At 44.1% G+C, this 24,166-nt stretch overlaps 1 protein-coding gene across 5 annotated transcripts in view; it reads left to right on the forward strand.

Moving 5' to 3' along the window:
- Window positions 1-2,191: 2,191 nt before the first annotated feature.
- Window positions 2,192-24,166, forward strand: part of CATSPERT (catsper channel auxiliary subunit tau) — a 32,533-nt gene continuing 10,558 nt past the window's right edge. Inside the window, exons 1-14 of one of the 5 annotated variants that reach the window (XM_035137262.3) lie at window positions 2,192-2,605; window positions 4,231-4,317; window positions 5,603-5,654; window positions 6,674-6,813; window positions 8,095-8,217; window positions 9,915-9,959; window positions 11,189-11,257; window positions 12,488-12,579; window positions 14,915-15,064; window positions 16,645-16,759; window positions 18,240-18,309; window positions 18,787-18,842; window positions 21,632-22,075; window positions 22,995-23,064. In XM_035137262.3, coding sequence (XP_034993153.3) covers window positions 2,351-2,605; window positions 4,231-4,317; window positions 5,603-5,654; window positions 6,674-6,813; window positions 8,095-8,217; window positions 9,915-9,959; window positions 11,189-11,257; window positions 12,488-12,579; window positions 14,915-15,064; window positions 16,645-16,759; window positions 18,240-18,309; window positions 18,787-18,842; window positions 21,632-22,075; window positions 22,995-23,064 — 1,768 coding nt within the window. In that variant the 5' untranslated portion in view covers window positions 2,192-2,350. Of the gene's footprint in view, window positions 2,606-4,230; window positions 4,331-5,602; window positions 5,655-6,673; window positions 6,814-8,094; window positions 8,218-9,914; window positions 9,960-11,188; window positions 11,378-12,487; window positions 12,580-14,914; window positions 15,065-16,644; window positions 16,760-18,239; window positions 18,310-18,786; window positions 18,843-21,631; window positions 22,076-22,994; window positions 23,065-24,166 lie in introns of those variants that run through there. The other 4 variants (XM_035137235.3, XM_088673067.1, XM_088673032.1 and 1 more) reach the window with 4 other exon arrangements.

Consider the following 24,166-nt stretch of genomic DNA (forward strand, 5'->3'; position numbering starts at 1 on the left):
CCCTATATTATAATTATGACTGTAAGAAACACTTGCCAAATATTGGTTTCCGGCGTCGTTTGCACTGAGCTTTGGGAAAGAGGAGGAGAAATATTGCTTTCCGGCGGGTCAGTGTTTTATATTGGCGGCCGCCAGGCACGTGACAATGCAAATCGCCCTTCTCATCGCCGCACGTCGCGGCACACCAGCCAGCGTCTCGCGGCACACTAGTGTGCCGCGGAACAGCGGTTGAGAAACGCTGCCCTATTTTGTGTGTGTGTGTGTGTGTGTGTAGAGAAAAAGGTAAAGGGAAAGGGACCCCTGACCATTAGGTCCAGTCGTGACCGACTCTGGGGTTGCAGTGCTCATCTCGCTTTATTGGCCGAGGGAGCCGGCGTACAGCTTCCAGGTCGTGTGGCCAGCATGACAAAGCCGCTTCTGGCAAACCAGAGCAGCACACGGAAACGCCGTTTACCTTTCCGCTGGAGTGGTACCTATTTATCTACTTGCACTTGACATGCTTTTGAACTGCAAGGTTGGCAGGAGCTGGGACCGAGCAACGGGAGCTCACCCCATCGGGGGGGATTCGAACCATCGACCTTCTGATCGGCAAGCCCTAGGCTCTGTGGTTTAACCCACAGCGCCACCCGCGTCCCTCGTATGTATAGATAGGTAGTTCTAATTCGATACACGTTTAATTGTCTTATGCATGTGTGCATTGTTGCATGTATATAGTTCTAATACATGTTTGTCTTTTGTATGTGTGCATTGTTTTATGTGTTGTTGTTGTTTAGTCGTTTAGTCGTGTCCGACTCTTCGTGACCCCATGAACCATAGCACGCCAGGCACTCCTGTCTTGCACTGCCTCCCGCAATTTGGTCAAACTCATGTTCGTAGCTTCGAGAACACTGTCCAACCATCTTGTCCTCTGTCGTCCCCTTCTCCTAGTGCCCTCAATCTTTCCCAACATCAGGGTCTTTTCCAAGGATTCTTCTCTTCTCATGAGGTGGCCAAAATATTGGAGCCTGAGCTTCATGATCTGTCCTTCCAGGGAGCACTCAGGGCTGATTTCCTTAAGAATGGATAGGTTTGATCTTCTTGCAGTCCATGGGACTCTCAAGAGTCTCCTCCAGCACCATAATTCAAAAGCATCAATTCTTCGGCGATCAGCCTTCTTTATGGTCCAGCTCTCGCTTCCATACATCACTACTGGGAAAACTATAGCTTTAACTATACGGACCTTTGTCGGCAAGGTGATGTCTCTGCTTTTTAAGATGCTGTCTAGGTTTGTCATTGCTTTTCTCCCAAGAAGCAGGCGTCTTTTAATTTCGTGACAGCTGTCACCATCTGCAGTGATCAAGGAGCCCAAGAAAGTAAAATCTCTCACTGCCTCCATTTCTTCCCCTTCTATTTGCCAGGAGGTGATGGGACCAGTGGCCATGATCTTGGTTTTTTTGATGTTGAGCTTCAGACCATATTTTGCGCTCTCCTCTTTCACCCTCATTAAAAGGTTCTTTAATTCCTCCTCGCTTTCTGCCATCAAGGTTGTGTCATCTGCATATCTGAGGTTGTTGATATTTCTTCTGGCAATCTTAATTCCGGTTTGGGATTCATCTAGTCCAGCCTTTCGCATGATGAATTCTGCATATAAGTTAAATAAGCAGGGAGACAATATACAACCTTGTCGTACTCCTTTCCCAATTTTGAACCAATCAGTTGTTCCATATCCAGTTCTAACTGTAGCTTCTTGTCCCACATAGAGATTTGTCCCACATTGAGATTGTTTTATGTACCGATAGTTCTATTTCATGTTTAATTGTCTTTTGTACACGTGCACTGTTGCACAGTTCTAATCTGATTCCTGTTTAGTTGGTTTTTAAATAACTGTCGTCGTCCCCGCCCCCCGCCCCAAAAAATGTTTTAGCTATTTCTATTTTACCTGTAAGCCGCTGTGAGTCCCTGTTTGGGAAAAAGGGCGGGGTATATAAATAAAGTGATAATAATGATAATAATGACGACGACGACAACGCCCCGCTTGCGGGCTTCCCAGTGGTACCCAGCTGTCCGCAGTGCTGCTCTCAGAACCTAATCATAACCTGTTACCATTAATTTCCCATTTTTTATGAGGTGTTACTGGTGGTGGTGGGGGGTCTCCTGGGCCCCGTAACCCCAGCTCCCGTTTATGTGAGGCGAGCAGCCAAATTGTGACGACGCCTGAGGGGGGAAAGCGCCGCCAGAGAAGGCGACGGAGAAGGCGGCAGCAAAGCCGGGGCTGCCGGAGGGCGCGTCCTCCCCAACCGGAGGAAGCCTCTGACTTGAGGCGGGAGATGAGAAAGAAGCAAGGGCTTCCTTGGGCCCCCCCGCCGCCACCATGCGGAGCCTCTTCGGCCGCAAGGAAGCCAAGCCTCCGAACCAGGGAGCCCCGGCCGACAACTCGCCGCCGCCGCCGCCCAGCTCCGCCCCCACCGAGAGCGTCACCTCCAGCGCCGGCGCCGAAGCCTCGCGCCGCTACTCCTTCTCGACGATCTTCCGCCTAGGAGGCCCCGGCCAGAGCGACAGCGACGGCGTCGAACGAGCCCCCTCCGCCGAAAAGTTCAAGGGAGAGAGGGCCCGCTCCCTCCTCATGGTACTACTCAGGGAAGAAGTGCCCCTGAGCGTGTGCAGAGCGCAGTGCCCTCAAAGAACTCAAGAGTGGGCGCCATTTAATGGGGCTTGAGACCAGAGAGGATGGGGGCAGGCTTTCCTCGTCGCCCTCTTCCTCCTCCTCCTCCTCCTCCTCAGGGTCGGCCCAAGACATTTTGCCACCTGAGGCAGAGCCCAAAATGGCGCCCAACCTCCCGCCAGGGAACCTGGGGAGTGGGGAGATAAAGATTTGTATCTGCTGGTCCTGCCTTGTGAGGTGGGCACCTCGCCTCAAAGGGAGTTGGAAAGAGAAACACGGCTTCGTACCTGCTTTTGGGGATGCTGGGTTTGGCCAGCATCCTTTTCCCATCCTTTCGTGGCTCTGCTGAGGCGAGGTTTCCACCTTACGGTCTTCTCCTGGCCTCCCAATACGCAGGTGCAACTTTATTTCGAAATGTACCGCTCCCGTAAAGAAATTGTCGCGTGCTCGTCGTTCCTACGGAAAGAGCCCCTTTCTCTACATCAAATTTCAGGCATAGAGACCATAGACCAGAGCGCCCATGTCTTCAATACGTGCATTCGCTGATTTTGTAGAAGGAGGTGCGAGGGAGAGAAACTTTGCACCCCTCAACTCCACAAGCTCGGGCAATGCTCTAAGAAAGGGGCTCTGCAGGTACAGCTGTACGTACGTAGGCTTTGTATGTGCAACTGGCGCATGACAGGTACATGCAAAGTACCTGCTCCCTTCTCAAATCCAAGCATCATAATTTTGAAGGTGTGGATGGGGCTCTTGAGAAGCAGAACTTCCATAGTCCAGCATTCCACCCTTACTGCATCTTGGCTATGCCTGTGCTAGAATGCTGGTTTCTATTATGACGTAAATTCATTTTGTCTGTCTGGTGCAAAAGTGCCTGCTTTTTAGACATTTGTTCTAAAGAGTGTGCCGTGGTACATGCCACATCCCAGATTTTTGGGTGGGTTGGAAGTACCTTGATTATCAAATCCCCCAAGCAAATGTTCTCCCTTCATTTTTTTCCCTTTGATGGACCCCAGCCTCTGCCTTGGGCGCTGTTTGTGCCTATGGTAATTTCAGCTTCCTAGCTATTACAGTACTAGAATAAAATCACGTTGGGATACCTAAATGTCACTCTTCTTCCCAGTTAATTTATATTTGTACATCAGAATTTACACTCTGTTCAGAAGATGGAGGCCTTGATCTTGAGTGTGTAGCCCCAGAACTACAAGGTCCAGATTGTGAGCCCTAATATTTACTTCTCTTTAAGAAAGCCCCTATTGCATATAAGTCAAGAGGTGTGAGGTGTTAGTTGAGCAATGGAAAGATTCAATTCCCAACCCATTTTAGCTCCTTTATGTCAGTTCATCCACATACCCCTTCTAGATGCCCTGTCAGCCCACCTGCTAGAATAATGTGACTCAAATTTTGGGAGTCAATGTCTTTGGCCATACTGCAAGCGTTGAATTTAAGTGTGTCATATCCAAAACCAGGTGAAATGAGTTACATGCCATGTAGATCAAATGTTCTAACTATGTACAAAGCTAAGTTGCTTCAGGTTGCAGTATCTACTATTTTTAGCTAATTGCAGAACCTAATTTTCCATTTTTTTATAGATGTTAATGAGAAATCAGAAGGCATCTGAAGAATCTGGGCTTAATCAGTACATTGATGTACATAATTTAATTCCTTGTGGTGATGTGGTACGTAGATTAAGTATGTTCACATTATTATTTTTTCATAGAACTTTCCTTTTTACAGGAAATACTTTACCTGTTAGTTGCTATGAGACTGCAAATAAGTTTTGATGACTAAGCTAGCGAATGAGATTTTCTTTGAGAAGTCGCCATACTTTCTCCTTTCTCCTGTTATTACCTTCTTACAAATACTAATAGCCTGGCCTCAGATCCATTGGGTTAGCATGCAGTATATGCCTATGATGCAGTTGTAAAGGCACTGGTGTAACTTTGTAGTGCTTCATTGTGATTCTCATAGTGTTAACCTAGCATAGAGAGCTTCAAGTCTTGGGCTGGAAATTGTATGAACAAGTAAGCAACATGGGTAACACAAAGAAGTACATTTTTCTTCTGCTTCTTGGAACCTAAAAAGAACTTACCGGTAGCCACATTTAGTGTTGTTTAAAAAAAGTAAAACTGATGTACACCACCTCTTCATGCTACGACTGACCTTAGAAAAAAGCTTCCATTGGTGCTCATGAAAAATCACCTCCTTTGCATGGCTGCATTTGTGCTTATCTCATGAAAATTGTGTGTGTATGCAACTCCCCCATTTACATGTGTTCAGTATGTGTGTGACTGCACACGGGTGTATTTGTGCCCGAAAAACATCACAAAAAGGGGCAGAACAGGGAGTTTGCGGGGTTTTTTCAGTGGTGTTTCAAATACCGGTATACGTGGTTTAACTGACGCATGCGGTGTCTCAGAATGTAAATGGGGGGGGGCTGAAAAGAAGGCAAGAGTATTGAGATGTGGCACAGACTAGTATCTCAAATTAAGGAGGAGATGACAGTTGAATAAAACCACCTAATGTGAAGGACCATCCTGCTTATTCTCTGTTAAGGGTGGTACTACGTACAGATATCAAGAAACATGTAGATGCACCAAATTTCAATATGAATTGCAGTTCTAAATGAGGTCTGATGTACCTGAAAATTCCATAAATCCCAAGGCTGAAATCTTATGCTTACTTAGCAGAGAGTAAGTCCCGCTGAACACAATGGTACATACTTCCAAGTAAATATGCAGAGGAGCATGCTTGCTATCTTGTCAGTGAGCTTATCTTATCACATACACCCAATGCACAGAACAATGAAGCATTTGATTTCAGGAAAAAAATAGTAGAGAATTCCAGGATTTTGCCCTGTACAGGTACCTTAAAGCTTGTAACTGCAATGTGCTTTTTATAAGTTATGGTTGTGGTTATAATAAAGTTAATTTAGTCATAATATAATATTTCATATTCTAATAGAATGGCTTGTTGGCAGTTAGTGTGAAGCTGTGCAGAGATTTCACCCCCAAATGTATCCTTCTTTTCTGTTCTATTAGCCCTGCAGTGGGAAGCATACTTGTAAGCCTATTTAGATCATCAATGATCTCCGGCGAGCTAGGGACATAGGTGAAAGCTGTTTCCTAGTTCTGCTGGATCTCTCAGTGGCCTTTGATACCATCGACCATGACATACTTCTGGACTGTGTACGGGGCTGGGAGCTGGGGGCACTTATACAGTGGTTCCGCTACTTCCGCCTGGGCTATGTTCAGAACGTGGTGTTAGGGATGAGTGTTCAGACCCCTGGGCTCTCACTTGTGGGGTGCCTCAGGGTTCCATCCTCTCTCCCATGCTTTTTAACATCTACATGAAGCTGCTGGGAGAGATCATCAGCGGGTTTGGGCTGGGTGTTCATCAGTATGCGGATGATACCCAGCTCTACCTCTCTTTTAAATCGGAACCAGTGAAGGCGGTGAAGGTCCTATATGAGTTTCTGGAGGTGGTTGGAGGATGGATGGCAGCTAACAGATTAAGGTTGAATCCTGACAAGATAGAAGTACTGTTTTAGGGGGACGGGATGGGTGGGTATGGAGGACTTCCTGGTCCTTAATGGGGTAACTGTGCCTCTAAAGCAGGGTTTCCCAAACTTGGGTCTCCAGAAGCTTTTGGACTACAAGTCCCACCATCCCTGACTACTGGTCCTGCAAGCTAGGGATGATGGGAGTTGTAGTCCAAAAACAGCTGGAGACCCCAGTTTGGGAAACCCTGCTCTAAAGGACCAGGTGTGCAGCCTGGGAGTCATTTTAGACTCACAGCTGTCCATGGAGCTGCAGGTCAATTCTGTGTCCAGGGCAGCTGTCTACCAGCTTCATCTGGTACGCAGGCTGAGACCCTACCTGCCCGTGGACTGTCTTGCCAGAGTGGTGCATGCTCTGGTTATCTCCTGCTTGGACTACTGCAATGTGCTCTACGTGGGGCTCAATGCACATCTTCCTTTTATGGTCACTTGCCCACCAGAAAGATTTGTGCTTCCTTAACATGAGATTCTTTCAGTTGATGTTAAACATGACACCTACTTACTGATTCGCATTAGCATTGATAAAATCATGAAATGCACAAATCCCCAAGTCTTCCGACCAAGCAAGAAGCAAATTCCGCTTAATTTTGGAGACGTGAGATATTTTTCTCTGAAGGTATGTTTCTGCTTTTCTTGTACTTCAATCTTCTTAAAATAGTCTAAAAGCTACCTGTCTGAGAATCTCAGTAGGTATTATTGATTGAACTGCTGTGATATCAGAGAGGTCATAAGTGTGGGGAAGTGGTGGAGGACAGGATTCTTGTACTTTTATTCAGGGCTGGCCCAAGACGTTTTGGCAACTGAGGCAAACCACAAAATGACGCCTCCCCACCCACCAGAGAAGAAGGGGGAGTGGAGGTTTACACCATAGCTGCCAAGTTATCCCTTTTTAAAGGGATTTCCCCTTATGCTGAATAGGCTTCCTCGCGAGAAAAGGGAAAACTTGGCAGCTATGGTTTACACCAGGAATGGGTGGGGTAAAGATCTACATTGGGAACAAGGGGTGAAGATCTGCTTTGGGGACAAGTGGGGAGTGCAGCGGCAGCAAAAGCAGGCCATGCATTCCTTGTAGGCCAGATCTGCTGCCCTGCAGATCCTGCTACCAGAGGTGGTTGTTTCACTCTACCTCATGGATGGGCTGGCCCTGCTTTATTAGTTGTGCAGAAAAGGGAGTTCCAGGAGGTGTGCCTTGCATGAGAAACTCCAACTGCTGAAGTACCTTCTGCACAACTATTCTTTAAAGGTGTAGGGGCCCTGTGCTCTTCTCTTGGCCACTCCATGGGGGAAACTTGGAAGCTTAAGTAGATACAGTGGTACCTCGGTTTATGAACACAATTGGTTCTGGAAGTCTGTTCATAAACTGAAGCGGTCATAAACTGAAGCGAACTTTCCCATTGAAAGTAATGGAAAGTGGATTAATCCGTTCCAGACGGGTCCGCGGAGTACTCAGCCTGAAACGTACTTAACCCGAAGCATGGGTGTAATTGGTTCCGGAAGTCTGTTCATAAACTGAAGCGGTCATAAACTGAAGCAAACTTTCCCATTGAAAGTAATGGGAAGTGAATTAATCCGTTCCAGATGGGTCTGCGACGTTTGTAAACCGAAAATTCGTAAACCGAGGTGTTCATAAACCGAGGTTCCACTGTAATCTTGTTTGTTTTATTTCACAACATAAATAGGATGGGACTGAAAAGATGGGATAGGGTCCTGGCATGCAAATTTTGGGACTTGGCTGTCTAGGTCAGCCAAAATTTGTGGACTCCTGTTTTTATTCTGGAGGTGGTTCCTGTGATACCTGTGCTACGAAGGCTGTTGCAATAGGTTACATTTCCTGTATCTTCTTTTAGAAATAAATTGTAGTCAAGTTAATATGTTTACCCCATGTTTTGTTTTTCAGGTTCCAAAGCAGAGAAGTGATCCTAGGAATAGGATTACTTTAGAGCTGGTTGGCTTTGATGGTCCAAAAGACTTTCCAAGGCTCTATGGGAGTGCAAACATGCACCTTTATGAAGTCATTCAAGTGAGTATAACAAAAAGAGATTCTCTTATATGTGGATTATACAGGTTATGCTTTGAAACAGAGAACCATAAATATGTATGTAATATTAATACCTGTTGTAAAAATATTAATCTCTGCTCTGTGTTTTACATAATCAGAATTGATAAGTTATGTAATAAAGGTAAAGGGACCCCTGACCATTAGGTCCAGTCGTGACCGACTCTGGGGTTGCACGCTCATCTTGCATTATTGGCCGAGGGAGCCGGCGTATAGCTTCCAGGTCATGTGGCCAGCATGACAAAGCCACCTCTGGCAAACCAGAGCAGCACATGGAAACGCCATTTACCTTCCCGCTGTAGCAGTTCCTATTTATCTACTTGCATTTTGACGTGCTTTCAAACTGCTAGGTTGGCAGGAGCTGGGACCGAGCAACGGGAGCTCACCCCGTCATGGGGATTTGAACCGCTGACCTTCTGATCAGCAAGCCCTAGGCTCAGTGGTTTAACCCACAGCACCACCTGGGTCACCTGTTGTAAAAATATTAATCTCTGCTCAGTGTTTTACATAATCAGAATTGATAAGTTATGTAATACTTCCCACTAAATTCAAATAAACAATGCATAAAGGTTCCTTCTTGATAAGTCTTTCAGTCACTTGGTCACAGTGCAAGATTACTACCCTTCTCCATTCCCCATTTGGTGCCAGAGTTTAGGTTCTAAAAATTTTGCTGGGACATCAATTTTTTAAAGGCAGAATTCAGCTAATTATTCCTGTCAGCAGAAGCCCATGCAAGGATGTCTGCTTGCACAAAAGTGCACTCCCAAAAGAAGATTGGCTGGGTAGGTGGGTGGGTCTGGAGAACCTCTGGAACAGTGCACAGGGTGAGGAGAGCAGGCATCGTTCAGTTTGGCAAGCCAAAATGCTTACAATGATGGAACCATCAGAAAAGTGGGACTTTCGCAGACTTAATATTGTCTCCAAATTGAGGAGTGGTACACCTCTGAATAAGGATGCGGGTGGCGCTGTGGGTTAAACCACAGAGCCTAGGGCTTGCCAATCAGAAGGTTGGCGGTTCAAATCCCCATGACGGGGTGAGCTCCCGTTGCTCGGTCCCAGCTCCTGCCAACCTAGCAGTTCAAAAGCACGTCGAAGTGCAAGTAGATATATAGGTACCGTTCCAGCAGGAAGGTAAACGGCGTTTCTGTGTGCTGCTCTGGTTTGCCAGAAGCGGTTTTGTCATGCTGGCCACATGACCTGGAAGCTGTACGCCGGCTCCCTCGGCCAATAATGTGAGATGAGTGCCGCAACCTCAGAGTCGTTCACGACTGGACCTAATGGTCAGGGGTCCCTTTACCTTTACCTTTTACACCTCTGAATAAGGCATGCTTGGTACAAGTAATAGGGGAAGGCTTAACACCAGAAGACACCTAGTTGACCGCTTTTGAAAACAGAAGGCTAATTTTGGTCTGATGGAGCTAGGCTCTTCTTTATACACTTAACAAACAGATAGCTCACTCATGGTTTTGCATATGCACCAGTTTGTGGAAACCAACCATTTATGTGTATCTGAGTTACAAATGTGGATTCATAATCAGAATATCCAGAGTTACACCTGGCAATTGCAGTCTTTTCTAAATCTGCGGCCTTTCATCTGGAAAGATTTGTTTCATGGTCTTTATGTAGCTCTCGAATTGTTTGTATTCTTCTCTCCCATTCAGAAGCAGTCCTTCATTGAAACATGTGCTATGAGAATCAGAAATATGGTAAGACATTTTTGTTAATTGCATATTGCACAATGGTTGTAAAAAAACACAGAGCCCATCTAAATTGCCACATCTAATTTGAACTGAAGCTTTGTAATTGAGGGAAAGCTTCAAATCTTTGCACTGTGGATATGTGAGAGGGAAAGAGAGAGACTATTGATTAGAGCTGCTGTTTATAGATCTGGATATTTGAAAGTGAAGCCGCAAGGTTTTTGCCAGTTGTGTTTCAAACCACTCTGGATTACTTGCTGCCAGTCATTGTAATAGACAATACTGAGCTAGATGGATCAATCGTCTGACTCAGTATGAGGCATCTTCCTATGTTCTTGTGTCCTAGTAAGTTTCAGGCCCAAGGGAAGAAACTCTTCTGTAGCCCTATTTTCTCTGTAAACACGAAACAGACTTGATTAGAAGCTTTGTGTTTATAAGCAGAGGAGGTTATTGGTAATGAATTTTTGTGCTTGTCTTGCTTTTATTGGTGTGTGCCTAATTGTAAACAGCAACACAGGAACTCCTGGAGACAGCAAGAAAATGAATGCTATTATAGTCGCAGCCTTGTTTTTTCCTGTGTATGTATTTTAAAAGGAGTAATGTCACAATCTGTTGTTCAATATTTTTAAACCGCGTTGTTGAACACTTACATTTTAGATGTACTTGTTAGCTTTCTGTGGGCTGTGCAGCAGTATTTCGCCTTTCAGAAACTCCCATCCATCTTGGACTCCCTTCTCTCTGAGTATTTCTGACTATGAGATCTCACCCAGTAGTTCCTTAAGCTTTTTGAAATCAGCCTTTGTAAAGTCCAGATTGGCATATACAACTACACTCAACCTTCCCTTGTCTATGTATAATGAAACTGATCACTTCCTCCCAAAGTTCCCAGCACTTCCAGTTGACTGATCAGTTCCTCCCTGTTGGTGAGGACCAAGTCCAAGATAAGATGATTCCCTTCTTTCCACCCGCCTTCCTTGGGTGCTTATGCAAAAGTTTCCAGACCAACATTAATGCAGCTTCTTTCTTTGGGTCCTGGCTATAGGATGTGGAACTTGCTTCTTATTACTATTTCTGCATAGTTTTCCTTTTTATTTAATTGCTGTTGGAGGGAAGAACTTACCATGGAATTTTTTTTACTTGATAATTCTGTGCTTATTATACCTGTGATCATTTGCCATAAAATAAATTTAATTTGCAATGGGAATTGTTATGCTAAGAAGGGATTTTTATACCTACAGGTGTTCTGCACAGCAGAAGTGGAATATATGTTCTGCTATGGATGTCTTGGATATGGATATTCACATCAGGTCTTGTCTCTCTTTGCTGAAGTAGATGATTTGAATTTGAATCACAAGGCTGAAAGGGACCAGAATATCATGAAGCCTAGCACCCCTCCCATGCACTGTAAATTATGTTCCAGCCCACAGGTCAACTCACACAATATTATTTGTAGTGTTTTATAGGCAGAGAGTGAGCAAACGAGATTCACCATGCTAAAGATTGCCATTCCTTAAACAGTTCCAGATGGTTCAGTAGACATCCTAGGGAAGATTCCTTCTCAATCTCATATTAATGAGTGAATTCAGGAAGCACCATCAGGTCTCTGCTATGCAACATTCTGGCTCTTAAGAATGTTTTCTAACCTAAACTGCCCAAGTTGTTTGCTTGCTTATTTTAATCAAAATTCTGATTGTGTATTACAAAATGAGGCAAGGAGGCGTAGCAGTGCAGTATAATTTTACTGTACAGAACAGTGATGAAAATGAGGCCTGATTTTCAACCATAAAAGGTCCTATCAAGGTGGAAATAATTCATTCCCAACCACAGTAGTCACAAACTGGAAAAGCAAAATCAATAGTGTACACAGACACTTAAAGGGGGGGGGAGGTGATTACTTTCTCTAATGAGCTAATCACGCCCAGACTGGGTGGATGAGTGATGGCATTTGGGGTACAGCCGATGTATATTTATTGAGAAGTCAGTGGTCCTCATGCATGCATGTCTTTTGCAGCATCTACACGACGCCATTGACATCAAAATGACAGTCCACAGCTTTTCTCCATTTAATCTGGGTTGACCCTTTCTGGAGGAAATACGATAAGGTTTTTAGTTTAATCCACCCAGTTTGCCATTTACCCTATTGCAATAGCTCAGTGACATGTTTGCCATTTAAACCCCTATCCGGAATCCACTCTTGCTTTTTGAGACAACTTTCAGCTCCTGTCAAGCCCATATTGAAGTGTACTTCTACTCTTCCCCACTTGCCATTAATTCTGTCTCCCATAGAGACAGCCAGATAATAACCCATGAAAAGGGTCTACAATTCCATAACAGCTCCCTGTGAGTAGGAACAGAATTGCAAGAATACTTTGGACAATGAGTAGCTATAGAAACTTTGTCTGTCTCCCATGCATAATCAGGGGGTAGAGAGGTATTGGCGGTCATGGAACATAATCTGAAGTCCACTTTATGCTATGTTTTATTAGCTGTCCCAGCATTCATCCTTATTGATTGTCATAAATGGCTTTGTTTTGCAGCTGAAACTGCCAGGTGCAGATCCTGCAAAGGCTGTGGCATATTCCATGTTTCTGCGGGTTCCCCCTCCAGAAGACAGAAGAGACACTATAAGGCAACAATTCTTGACATCTAACTAGATTTGTTTCAATATGTAATGGACTCTGTTTTATAATGCTATGCATACAGTCAGTCATATGTTTTAGAATCGGAACCGCATGGTGATACCTAATGTTAGCAGTACTCAGAGTAGACCCATTGATTTAAGGCCACTGATTTCAATGTGCCTACTTTGAACATTACTTAGCTGGATATCACCCACAGGGTTTTAGATATATGCAGATATGAGGGTCTGTTTACATCTTACGGTGGAAATGAGTTCCCATTTCAAATTATGGGATTCCAACGGGATGTACGGTATCTAGCTAAGTCATACTCAGACCCATTGAAATCAGTGGATCTACTTTGAGAATGACTTAGTCAGATACAGCACGATAAATATTCTGTCTCACACACTCTCCTTTCATTAGGTATGTGTGAAGACTTGGGAGGGCGCAGTTCTTGGGTGAAACCCTAGCAGCACTAGGCAACCCCAAAGTCTATGTGAAACAAGGATTTACCTGAATGTTGCCATGGAAATTTCTGATGTATTCTGGTTTGTCTATCATAAAATCTTAACTCTAGAACACTTACCTTACATCTGAAAACTACTAGATTACTACACCAAACCAGGATAATCTGCTCCACAGGTGGGGCAAGGCTGCTGGTGTATTTTGCCTGCAGAGGCTGCCCCTGTGCCCCACTTTTATTTTTCCCTCTCTTACCTCTGGCTGCTGTATGCCTGTATCTGTGTGTGAAAGAGTGAAGGGGGACAGTGCATGTAAGTGCAAGCCCACTGCCCATTGCCAAATGCTGCCCTTAGCTCACCCCCACTGCCCTCACAAAACAATTTAAGCCCATAAGTTACAGCGCACTGTGCAGCAACCAAGCTTCAGAGGACTCTTCCATGGCTGTTGCTATTTTTGAGTGGGATTCAGTTGTGTATCAGCAAAGGGCTTGTACACCTTTACCTTTTGCCCTGCTCTTTCCAGGGACAGGCCCACACTTTAAAACTCGGTGGCCAAGCACTGTCTTTTTCTTTTTGTCCCAGAGCTTTCCCCACAAGAGCTTTCCCCTGCTCTTTAAAACTGAATTGGAGCAAACAGTGATTCAGGTATTCCATGGATTGTTGTTTGCTCCGATTCAGCTTTAAAGAGAGGGTTTCACAGGGAAAGATCTGGAGGAGGGGGAGCGGGGTGGGGCGCTTGGAAATGGAACTTTGCAGAGGAGACTGTGCCTGGAAAGGTAAGTGTGGATAAGCCCCAACTCAGGTTGTGTGATTAAAGCAGAGTTGGTTCAAAACAAACCTTCTCCCCAAAATCTGACTTTGTGATAAGGATAAATGCAGTGGAAAGTGAGGATAATATTTGCTAGATGCGATGTCATATAACCTCACTACAGACAAATCAAAATGACGGCTCAGTAAAAAGCTGGTGTTGTCTAGGCTCCTCATAGACCTTGTGCTAACAAATCAGGATGAATACTCAATAAACAGGTAAAGGTAAAGGGACCCCTGACCATTAGGTCCAGTCGTGACCGACTCTGGGGTTGCGTCGCTCATCTTGCTTTATTGGCCGAGGGAGCCAGCGTACAGCTTCCAGGTCATGTGGCCAGCATGACTAAGCTGCTTCTGGCGAACCAGAGCAGCACACGGAAACACCGTTTAATAATCAGGTGGACTGTGTATAAGTTCTGGTTTATATGGTTCCAATTGGTGGCTGAGGGAATAGCCGCCAGGATGGACACATCCCAAGGATGCTACGAGGTTTTATATTTCACACAAGACTCCCCACTTGTGTCCAGAGAAAGCAACCTTTTTTGAAAAGTCCTTACCTGGCTTCCTGTTTCAGCATTTGGCAGTTGCGCTTAATGGATAAAGTTTTGTTCGTCAGCAAAGAAATGAAAGTCCTGTCTAACTTTAACATGCAGTCATGAGACATCAAACCTCCACAAATCTGGTAGTGTCAAAGGAGCAACTGCCCCCTACCCTCCATGAGCCATGCTGTACCCAGACTGTTGAGAATTGCATAGATGCAGCCACACACCTGTGATCTCTGCAAATTGCAGAGAACTCAGGCAAAAACTTTCTTCTGGCCTGCTCCAAAGCTCGCCTTAGCATGAACCCTAATATGCTCCTTCGCTGAAATAACCTTCTCCTTAACATTGTTTACTTCTGAATCAAAATCATATTGAAACTTATTTTTCCTGCAGATATATAGGGGACTTCAGCAACAATGGTGACCATCAGGGTAGCAGGCCATGTAGCAGGGTGAAGGGGGAGAATCTTTCCATTGTGATTATCTCCATAGGCAACATTTGAATGCCTTGGTTTTTCTTTTCTCTTCCCCCAGCAATGTCATCAAGCCACTGCGCTTGGATTACCCTGCATTCTTATCTCCAGACTTGAATGTTTCAGTGGCAAAGATTCATCTGGACAAACCAATACCTACAGAGCACTACAAAAGCCTTCAGGAGGCTTTGCATCAGCCACCCCGAGAAAGGCAAGGACGAGGCAACAGTTTTTTTTAAAAGTATCTATTAATGTATCTAACATTTGTTATATGCTGTCAGAGCACCCTTCTCCAATCTGATATTGGAGTACTACATCTCCCAGTCATCCTGGACCATTGGCCCAAATGGCTGGGGGCTGATGGGAGTTGGCGTGCAAGGACTCAGCTACATTAGTAAAAAAGAAAGAAAGAAAAAGTTATACATGCATTATAACACTGTGACACCAGATGGCGCTGTAGAGCTGAAATAGGAACTGCACTGTACTGGGGGTTTCTTGACACGCTATTGGAGCCAATTTGGGAGGGCGTATGGAGAAGGAAAGAGGGAAAGCCACGTTTGAGCTTGCATGAGCCCTTAAACTAAGGTTACCAGATTTTTTTCAATGAATCGGGGACACTTTTCAACTTCAATGGATTTTGTATGGGGACTGATTAGTAAATCCAGGGACTGTCCTTGGGAAACGGGGACATCTGGTAACCTTACCTTAAACTGGCTCCCACAAGCATAGCTGCTTAGTTGAACCCTCTTGTCTTGTCAGGCGGACTGTGTTTCATTTTACTGACCCTCGCCTAGTTCATTGCGGATTCCAAGCCCCAGTTCAGCTCTTCCACTGCCTCAAGTGAATTTGATTAAAACAAAAAAGAGTGAAATACAACTGGGTAGTATCAGCATACTTTTGACATCTTACTCCAGATCCCCAGATGTCCTCACTCTGCGGCTTCATGTAATGTGGAACAGTGGAGTGGAGATCCCATTGTGTAAAAGCCTTGAAGCTGAGCAGTGATCCCTCAGCACTACGTTCTGGAAATAGCCCTCCATGCAGGAATGGAACAATCTTGGTATGGGCGCTGCCGTCCAAGAAGCTGAACCCTGTTCAGAAGCAAACCATGGTCAAAAGCAGCCAAGAGGCCTAGGAGAATTAATAAGCTTGCACTTAGGTCATCCTTCTTGGGCAGCCTGTGCAGTTTCTGTACTGATGCAATACATTTGAAATTACTGTAAATTGATATGGTTCCAGATAATTTCATGGAAAAGTGGCTGGCGGTGGCTGGGATTTCGGATCTGACATTATTGATCACAGTCTTTCTTTTATATATGGTAGGTTTAGTTGTTAGTAGCATCCTCTAACATTTTCAGCTATTATCATAGTTGGAAAATACTATAGCACAGTTAATCTGAGGCTGCAACCCTAGCCCCGGGAGCAAACCCCATTAAATCCAGTAGGATTTAGAAGTGGTTAGGATTTTGTTGTAAATTATCAGCCGCCTCATCTATAAGCAGTTAAGTAAGAGCAACCAAAAATTTGGCTTTAAAACAGATCCGTTCCAGTAACCTCAGTAGTATTGGCCTACTTTCCCTCCAGGTAATAGCTTATTGCAAGATTGTGAAGTGAACTGGTAGTTGCAGTAGAGTTAAAGGTGGCTTAGTTTCAGCTATTTCAGATTAACTTCACCATGGATTGTATAAACACATACTGTAATGTCATTTTTTGTTAGCTGATGGCAAAGAAATATGCATATTGGATATTTCAATACTATTAAACTAACCCCCCCCCCCCCTTGCTATTTAGACTGGAGAGACTGAAAACTGAATATCGGAATCTAAAAACGTGGCATGAAAAGGCAGATTATTTAGATCAACTGATCTTAAAAAAGGGACCAAAAGTAAAACCAGGCCAAACAAAGGTAATTTCCTTTTCAAAGACAAATAATGTGCGACTGACTAGGGACAAAACCTCATGGGAAAGGCAGTTGCTTATTTTTCAATTTTGTACAAAGGGGAAGAATTATTATTTATTACAAAACCCAAAAGCAATTGCAGGCCCCTGAAATGGGAAGTGGAGGTCTTTTTCACACACACAAAAAAGTATTAAATGTTTTCTTGAGTTACAAAAGAACATGAAGTGTCTCTGTTTTCCTTTCATAGAATCTTTTCTACAGATCAGTTATATTCAATGTGAGACACTAATGTTATAGACTGTATAAGGTTGGGGAAGAAGGTTGGTAGTTAGAGAAAAGGAAGGAAGCGCTGTTCAGCACTTTCTCCTGCTATTTGTTGACTCGGAGATGCTGCTCACCAGCTTTTCTCCTTGTGGGCCACATGTAGGCCTCCAGAAATCCCCTGTTAAAAAGCCACTTCCGCGCCTGCGACGGAAGTGGGGTTGTGGGCTTCCCGACTGTACCATCGCGTAGGGGCTGCGAGTTCAGCCCCTACGCGATGGTAGCTTCCCGCCTGCGTCACCCCCGACCAGCCAATGAGATCGGTCGGGGCGGAGCCACCAACTTCAAAGCGCTCCGCAGGCGGGAAAGCAGTCCCTTTTTTCTCCCCTGTTCGCCGGAGCGAACAGTTCACCCGCCCGCCCAGCCCTTAAAAAGAGGTAAGGGGACGCTGCTATGGACGTGAGTTGGTCGCCCTGGCTGGCCAGGGGGCCTGGTAGGATTTTTCCCATACTGGGCTAGCCATGATGAGTTTTTCGCCTACCTCGTAGCATGTCGTCACAACTTAGGTTAGGCGGTTAGGCGTTGGAAATTTGCATAACAATTAGATGGAGGAGGGGCAGATTACGTCATCAGCTGCCCAAATTTGGAGAAGTAATTCCGTTAAAGGATTCCGGGGGCGAGGCTTGGTCCTGAGCCTGGAGTTGCCTGGGCCGTAGGGCACGCCCCTTCGGTGGCCACAGGAGGAGCTCTAGTAGATCTACATTGCGGGACTCCTTTCTGGTGGTTAACTTCTCAAGGACTCCAACACACGGGTTGGAGTCGGATATAGTCTGTTAGGTTCCAACGCCTAAGCCAATTCCGCTCAACATGCATAATTAATAAAGTTGTGGCCTTAACCACCCAATTAAATCTTAATCACCGCGTCACGAGTCTTTATTACATGGGAAGGAGGGACATTGCCACACAAGTACAGGAGCTCAGTCATCTTCTGCAGTCGGCCACCCTAATTAAGAATCTCCTCCAAAGTGCTACTTCCCTTTCCCATTGCATTTTTATAGCTTCCTATCTGGCATAAGAAATCACAATTTGATTTAATTGTTAAGGCTGATAAAGTGGCAATCTTGGAAACAAGGCAAAATTCCAGTCTCAGTGCTAATTATCACAGGAGGGAGAATGGTCTGTTCTTGCAAGCACCTATTTCTAACTCCTCTCCCCTCCCTACCAGGTATCTCGCTTCAAGGAAGCTGTTGGGAAAATACAGCGCCCTCAAGCATCTACAGTTTATACCTCCTCAGGTTTAGTGAACACTCAAATATTTTCCTATTCATCTTGAGCGTAGACTAGAAGGGCCAGTGGGTTAATTTTCTAACCTTTACAGTGCAGCATATACTGGTATTTGCAAAAGTTACAACGTTCAATATTACCTTGTGTGAAAATGGGGGAGGGGGAGAATTGCCCCATGACTGCCGACAGAAGACGTTCAGTCCACCAAGTTCCTCCCCGGACGTCCTGACCAACTGATTACCATATTGTCACTCAAGGTGACAGCATGGAGTGTTTAAACACTGAAAAGGGACTGCTTTTTAAAGAGGATGCCTATGAACTTCAATGCACTTATGCATGGCGCGTAATCATAATGCGCATTTGCATTAAAAAAAGATCCATAAAGCATTTATCCAGCATAAGGAACTTGGTGGCCTTGCTATGCAACTAGTATTTCCTTTTTCAGTTTCTTACAATGTAACTTTCTAAAATTTCTCTCCCACCTGCAGCTTCAGAAGTAATGTCTCATGAAAACATGAAATCATTCGCTGGAGAAGACATGAAGGTTTGTGTTATTAATAGATTGCTTCATAAAATTACACCACTGTGGTACCCCTACAGCTAAAGAGGTTACTGTCAATCACACTCCAACATATTTTAGGACATATTGTATATGTGCAGGACTATAGTGTATGTTGGGCTAAATGCATCCCTTCCAGCCACACTCTCTGGTCCTCAGAACTCTCAGTGCCCATTGCCCCAGGCCAAACCTCTCAACAACCCTGCTTGACTGCTTTTGTCTGGCTGGAATGGGCAATAATGCTTTAATGGATGGAGAGATGAGTGTGCAAAAGCTAGGGGTGTCAGAAGGCATTGTTTCCCATCCTTCCCTGGGTTTACTGCATGCCGTGCTGTTTCTGTTCTATTGCTTTTTGTCTTCCACCAAAAACCACATTATTTGCCCCGCTGTCTGTCCACTTTGGCAAAATTACGCAACTTTACATCATATATCTCGTTGAGATTCCTGCATTGTAAGGGGTTGGAATCGATGACCCTTGGATGATCTCTACAGTTATTTATGATTCTATAAGTACTGTAATTAATTACGTAAATTGCCTACGCGGTGTTGCCATTGCGTTATTATACGTAACTAGTTATGTATCGTTTATGGGCTGAAGGCAACAGCAGTAGCAAATACCAGTTGCGTTTGCTGAACTGTTTTCTGTTCCAGGCTTGGAACTGTTGAGGAAACGTCAGCCATTCCCATTTGTATTTTCATTTGAGTTCTCCAACACCCTGATAGAAACTTTGGACTTTGGTATGGCTGGAACATTGCTTCTGCCTACTTCTGCCTCTTGCCTGTCCCACTACAGGCATGCAGCCCTCAGGTGGTTGCCTATAGGCCCTTGAGGTTCCCCACCTTTGAACCATAGAAATAGCAGCAACACCTGAAATGGGTAAAATGCTAGAAAGAGGCTCTTGTGGTAGGTTAGGCTTTTTAAAACCACCTGTCCCTTCTTAAATGAATATTGGCTACACCACCAGAAGGGTATGTCTTAAATAGTATCAAGACTGTAATTTTCTTTTAATTTGTGAAATTATTCCTCTTCCTACTGGTCAGGGTTTTGTTTGTTTGTTTGTTTGTTTGCTGGTATATTCAATTTAGCCTATAAATCACATTACTGAGTAGGCATTGTTGTAGCCTAGCAACATTTAATGACAGCCAGCCACACATTCAGAAATAACACATGATTGACTGTATCACTTCAGACTGGACAAAGGATAAAATAAATCACATTCAGAATGCCCCTGACTTTAGAAAATTCTCTCTGTAGAAAATTAGTACAACAGGGAGAGAGGTTCCCCCCCCCCACCTTGCTCCCTGATGGTTATTTTTCTATATTTAGGGACTTGTGGAAGCATTGAAGCAATAGTCTCCCATCTTGCAGTCTTAAAATGGTAAATCCCCTAAAGAGCTCTGTCATGTGATATTGCTTGCTATGTAGTTTATTTATTTTTCTTGAAATTTCTATTCCTTTCTTCAAATGCCTGTGTATTACTTGCTGTACAGGCCCAGAGTTTTTGTGATATTGTTCTAACTTCACGTGTCCCCTTTCATACACATCAAGGGTACCATATCCTATTCTGTTGTACTGAACTGTTCAGAAATTCCTAGCATTAAAGAAGCATGGAATAATTTCTAGCATTCTCTACTTATTTACTCTCTGTTTTTATTAATTCAACTATGAAATGCCAAATTGATGGAGGCTTTAGTCTTGCTGACATCTATCTGTCTGAAGAGACAATGGAGTGCGCTTTTAGGGGTGAAGTCAAACCGCTGGAGAATCACAGCACCTGCTGTGGTTGCAGAGACCTGTAACTCGTATCTGCTGCCTCCTGTGTTGCTTTTGCTGCATCAGCAGCACCAAAGTGACTTCCTTGGGGGGCAAGCCTGAGCAGTGTGTGTGGAGGTCCTGGGCTGCGCAGATGACCACCTCCTGTGGTCTCACTGATGTGGTCCAAAGGAAAGCAGAGCAATATGTTAGGCACCAGCTTGGCTCCAGGAGTTGCTGGAAGGAGGCGTACAAGGTGCCATCCAACCATCTTGGGGACTCCACTCCGGATTTGTGTAGGGTTTACTCCTTAGCATTTTCTTCTCCCGCAGGTGTCCCGCAAGACAGTAGAGGATTTTTCCTCTGGGTTTACTCCCAAAGTCTTTTTCATAGAATTGTAGAATTGTAGAGTTGAAAGGGATCCTGAGACCCATCTAGTCCAACCCCCTGCAATGCAGGGATATGCAGCTGTCCAAAGAAGGATCGAACCTGCAACCTTGGCATTATCAGCACCATGCTCTAACCAACTGAACTCTTTTGCGTGAATGAGTATGGCCACAAGGCAGCGGAGGTCTGGGATCAGAGTTGTCCTCCTAGATGGGCTATCTTCCCAGGTTGTCAAGCTCCATCTGTCCCTCACGTCCCTCAACAGCATGTGCAGAAGCCACCTTCTTGACCATTGGACTCACTATTGGTCTTGTACACAATCTGCCAGAGCCTGTATTTGCATGCAGGAGACCCATTGGCTCCCCTCACTTGGTTTAGCTGGCCAGTCAAAGCTGTTTGCAGGATGTGGCTGCTTTTGCATGCTGACTGCTTGTAGGGGCCACAGGTGAGAGCTGAGTGCAGGGTGGGGACCAAAGGTGGACATACCACCGAAGAAGGAGCACAATGTGTCCCTTTCCAAAGGTACAAGCCATATACCCCAGGCAGTGTATATTTCATTGAAATTAATACCATTAGTTATAAAAAGACTACATTTTAGTACACTAGTGTTGGTGATGATTATTGTTATTTACAGAAATGGGCAAGTCAACTGTCTGCTCTCTCATCACGACCTTCTGGACCTGTGCCATCCCGCAGAAACTTATTTTCATCAGAACAAATTCCTAAACCAGCTGAAACAACCCCTCCTGTCCCAGCGCTGACTGTAACCCCTAACCCTACGTGTTCTCCAGTATCTTCAGATGGAGAGAACACGAAAGACATGGTTGTAACAGAAAGACTTCATCCTGACTCTTCAGATGGAGAGAATATGAAAGACATGGTTGTAACAGAAACACTTCATCCTGCGTCTGAAACAACCTCTCTATCAAGTTCCATTGGAAGTGCAGCAAAAAATTCTGAGGCTAGGGATTCAGAAAGCCTTGCTTCTGCAGGTCCTGAGAGGAAACTGTCAGTTGAGGAAATACCCGTCATAGTCAAAAAACCATACATCAAAGAATATCTGCCAGAACCAATACAGGTAGCTGATGAAACATTGTTTCACTTTCCCCTCCGCAGGGGAAAATGTGGGTTATTGAGCTTTCTCCTTCTCTAATGGGCAAGCTGTTTGGAGCTTTAAGGTTACCATTCTTGCTCTTTTGAAGCCATAACATATAATTAATAGTTGCATTCTTACAGTGGGGTCAAGGGTAGCAACTGTAATGATGATCCAGCTGTGCCACGTCAGACTTTTACTGTAAATATGCTGTACACCAAGGGATCCTCCAGACAATCTATTTGTTGGTATTCATCTGGATTTGCTTGCAGAATACTTAAGCCGTGATTAGACTATACAGTAGACGCTTTCAGGCTTTGTCAGTCACATACCAGTGCAAATTCTGGTTGTGTACTTGGGGTGTCTTGAGCAACAAAGCCCACTTCCCCACAAAGATTATACTTTTTGCAGTAAGGAAATTGACAGGAAAGTAACTGGAAAATGTGGGCAGCACTTGCTTTGACACAATAGCCTTCCTGAAAACAAATCAGGATAAATGCTCAATAAACAGGTCATCTGTAAGTGCCCTGACTCAGGTCTTCCCTGAGCATTTGTTCCAATTTTTTTGAGACAATAAGCATTCATCCTGATTTACTTGCGGTGTTTACATGTTTTCCTGTTAACCACCCATTCACCCCACCCTTTGCAGTGAATTTCCCAGTCACTTTCCAAACAGCAAAATGTCCAATTGGCAGGAAGATTTGTTAAAGTAGAACCTTTCGAGCCTGTGAAAATGGCAATTTCTTCCATTCTGACTGACTTTGCACGGTGATGTTCTACCTAGCTGCACTCTGCCAGAAGTAGTTCTTTTTGCACATTCATTTTACATTCTTACAGTATATTTATAAGAGTGAATAACTATCTTTTTTCTTCTTCTTGATGTATCACCTCTGAAATTGCAAAGGAATCACAGCCTAAGTCTGAAGTTTCTGTGAGTGTCTCACCTCAGTTTGTGGCACCTCCTAGACCATCAGGTAAATCGACATAACTTTTTGAATAGTAATCATCAGCTTCCAGGTGGTTGGGTTCTATATAAAATAAAGCAAAACATGATATGCCAAGGAAAAAAAGGATTTTCACAAGTTCACAACCTACTTTTAAAACCTCGCTTGGCCTGGTCCTTGGGTTCAAGAAACAGAAAGAATATCGCCTTTGGAAGCCATCAAACTTTTGTTAAATATGTATACTGTGTGTTGTCTCTATGACCATATTTACGCAAAAAACTCAACAGTTGTTTCATGGGCAAACGTCAACAACTCTGAGCAAAGCGTGAAGCTTTGCCCCCAAGGAACAAATTCTGCCAAGAACTGGCAGGAAAAAGATTGACAAATAAACTAACACTAGGCTGAGGACAAAAGTACAAGGGAGCTGTCAACCCGGGACAGTTTCACTATGAAATTAATGAAGCTTAAGATTCAGGACCCCTAATTCTAGAGGACTTCAGTCCACATTGCTTAAAAAATGTGGGTTTAGTGGGTCTTTTGTTATATATACAGGTGAAACTCAGAAAATTAGAATATCATCGAAAAGTGCATTTATTTCAGTAATGCAACTTATTATTATTATTTATTTATTTTAATTTTTACAAATGCTTTCTTTTGGAAATTCCACAGTAATAAAACAAAATAGTTACAATAATACAAAAATAAACATCGCTATTACATTTCATTAATTACATTCTATTTATAATTGACCCACCTAGCGACAAATAATTACAATTACAACAAATAAAGGCTTGACATAGCTTGCTTTGCATGTCATGCATCTATCTCATATATTGGTTTCACCTTTTAAGTTGCGTTACTGAAATAAATGCACTTTTCAACGATATTCTAATTTTCCGAGTTTCACCTGTATTTCAACAATCCCAAAGTTTGAGAGTCAGTAGCACAGATGTTGTAAAGGTGTGGTGATCTGTCGTGGAACAATCCCACTGAAGAAGATAACAGTGGTTACCCAAACCTCGTTGCTGGTTGTGAAGGGTCACCCATGACAGTTCAGGCTTCAAGTTCCCCAAGATGTAAGTCCACCACTGGTTGACAAAGGCAGGAGTGAATTGCATCATGAGAACATCCT

Source organism: Zootoca vivipara, chromosome 1 (assembly GCF_965207765.1).
Source record: "Zootoca vivipara chromosome 1, rZooViv2.hap1.1, whole genome shotgun sequence".
NCBI lineage: Eukaryota > Metazoa > Chordata > Lepidosauria > Squamata > Lacertidae > Zootoca > Zootoca vivipara.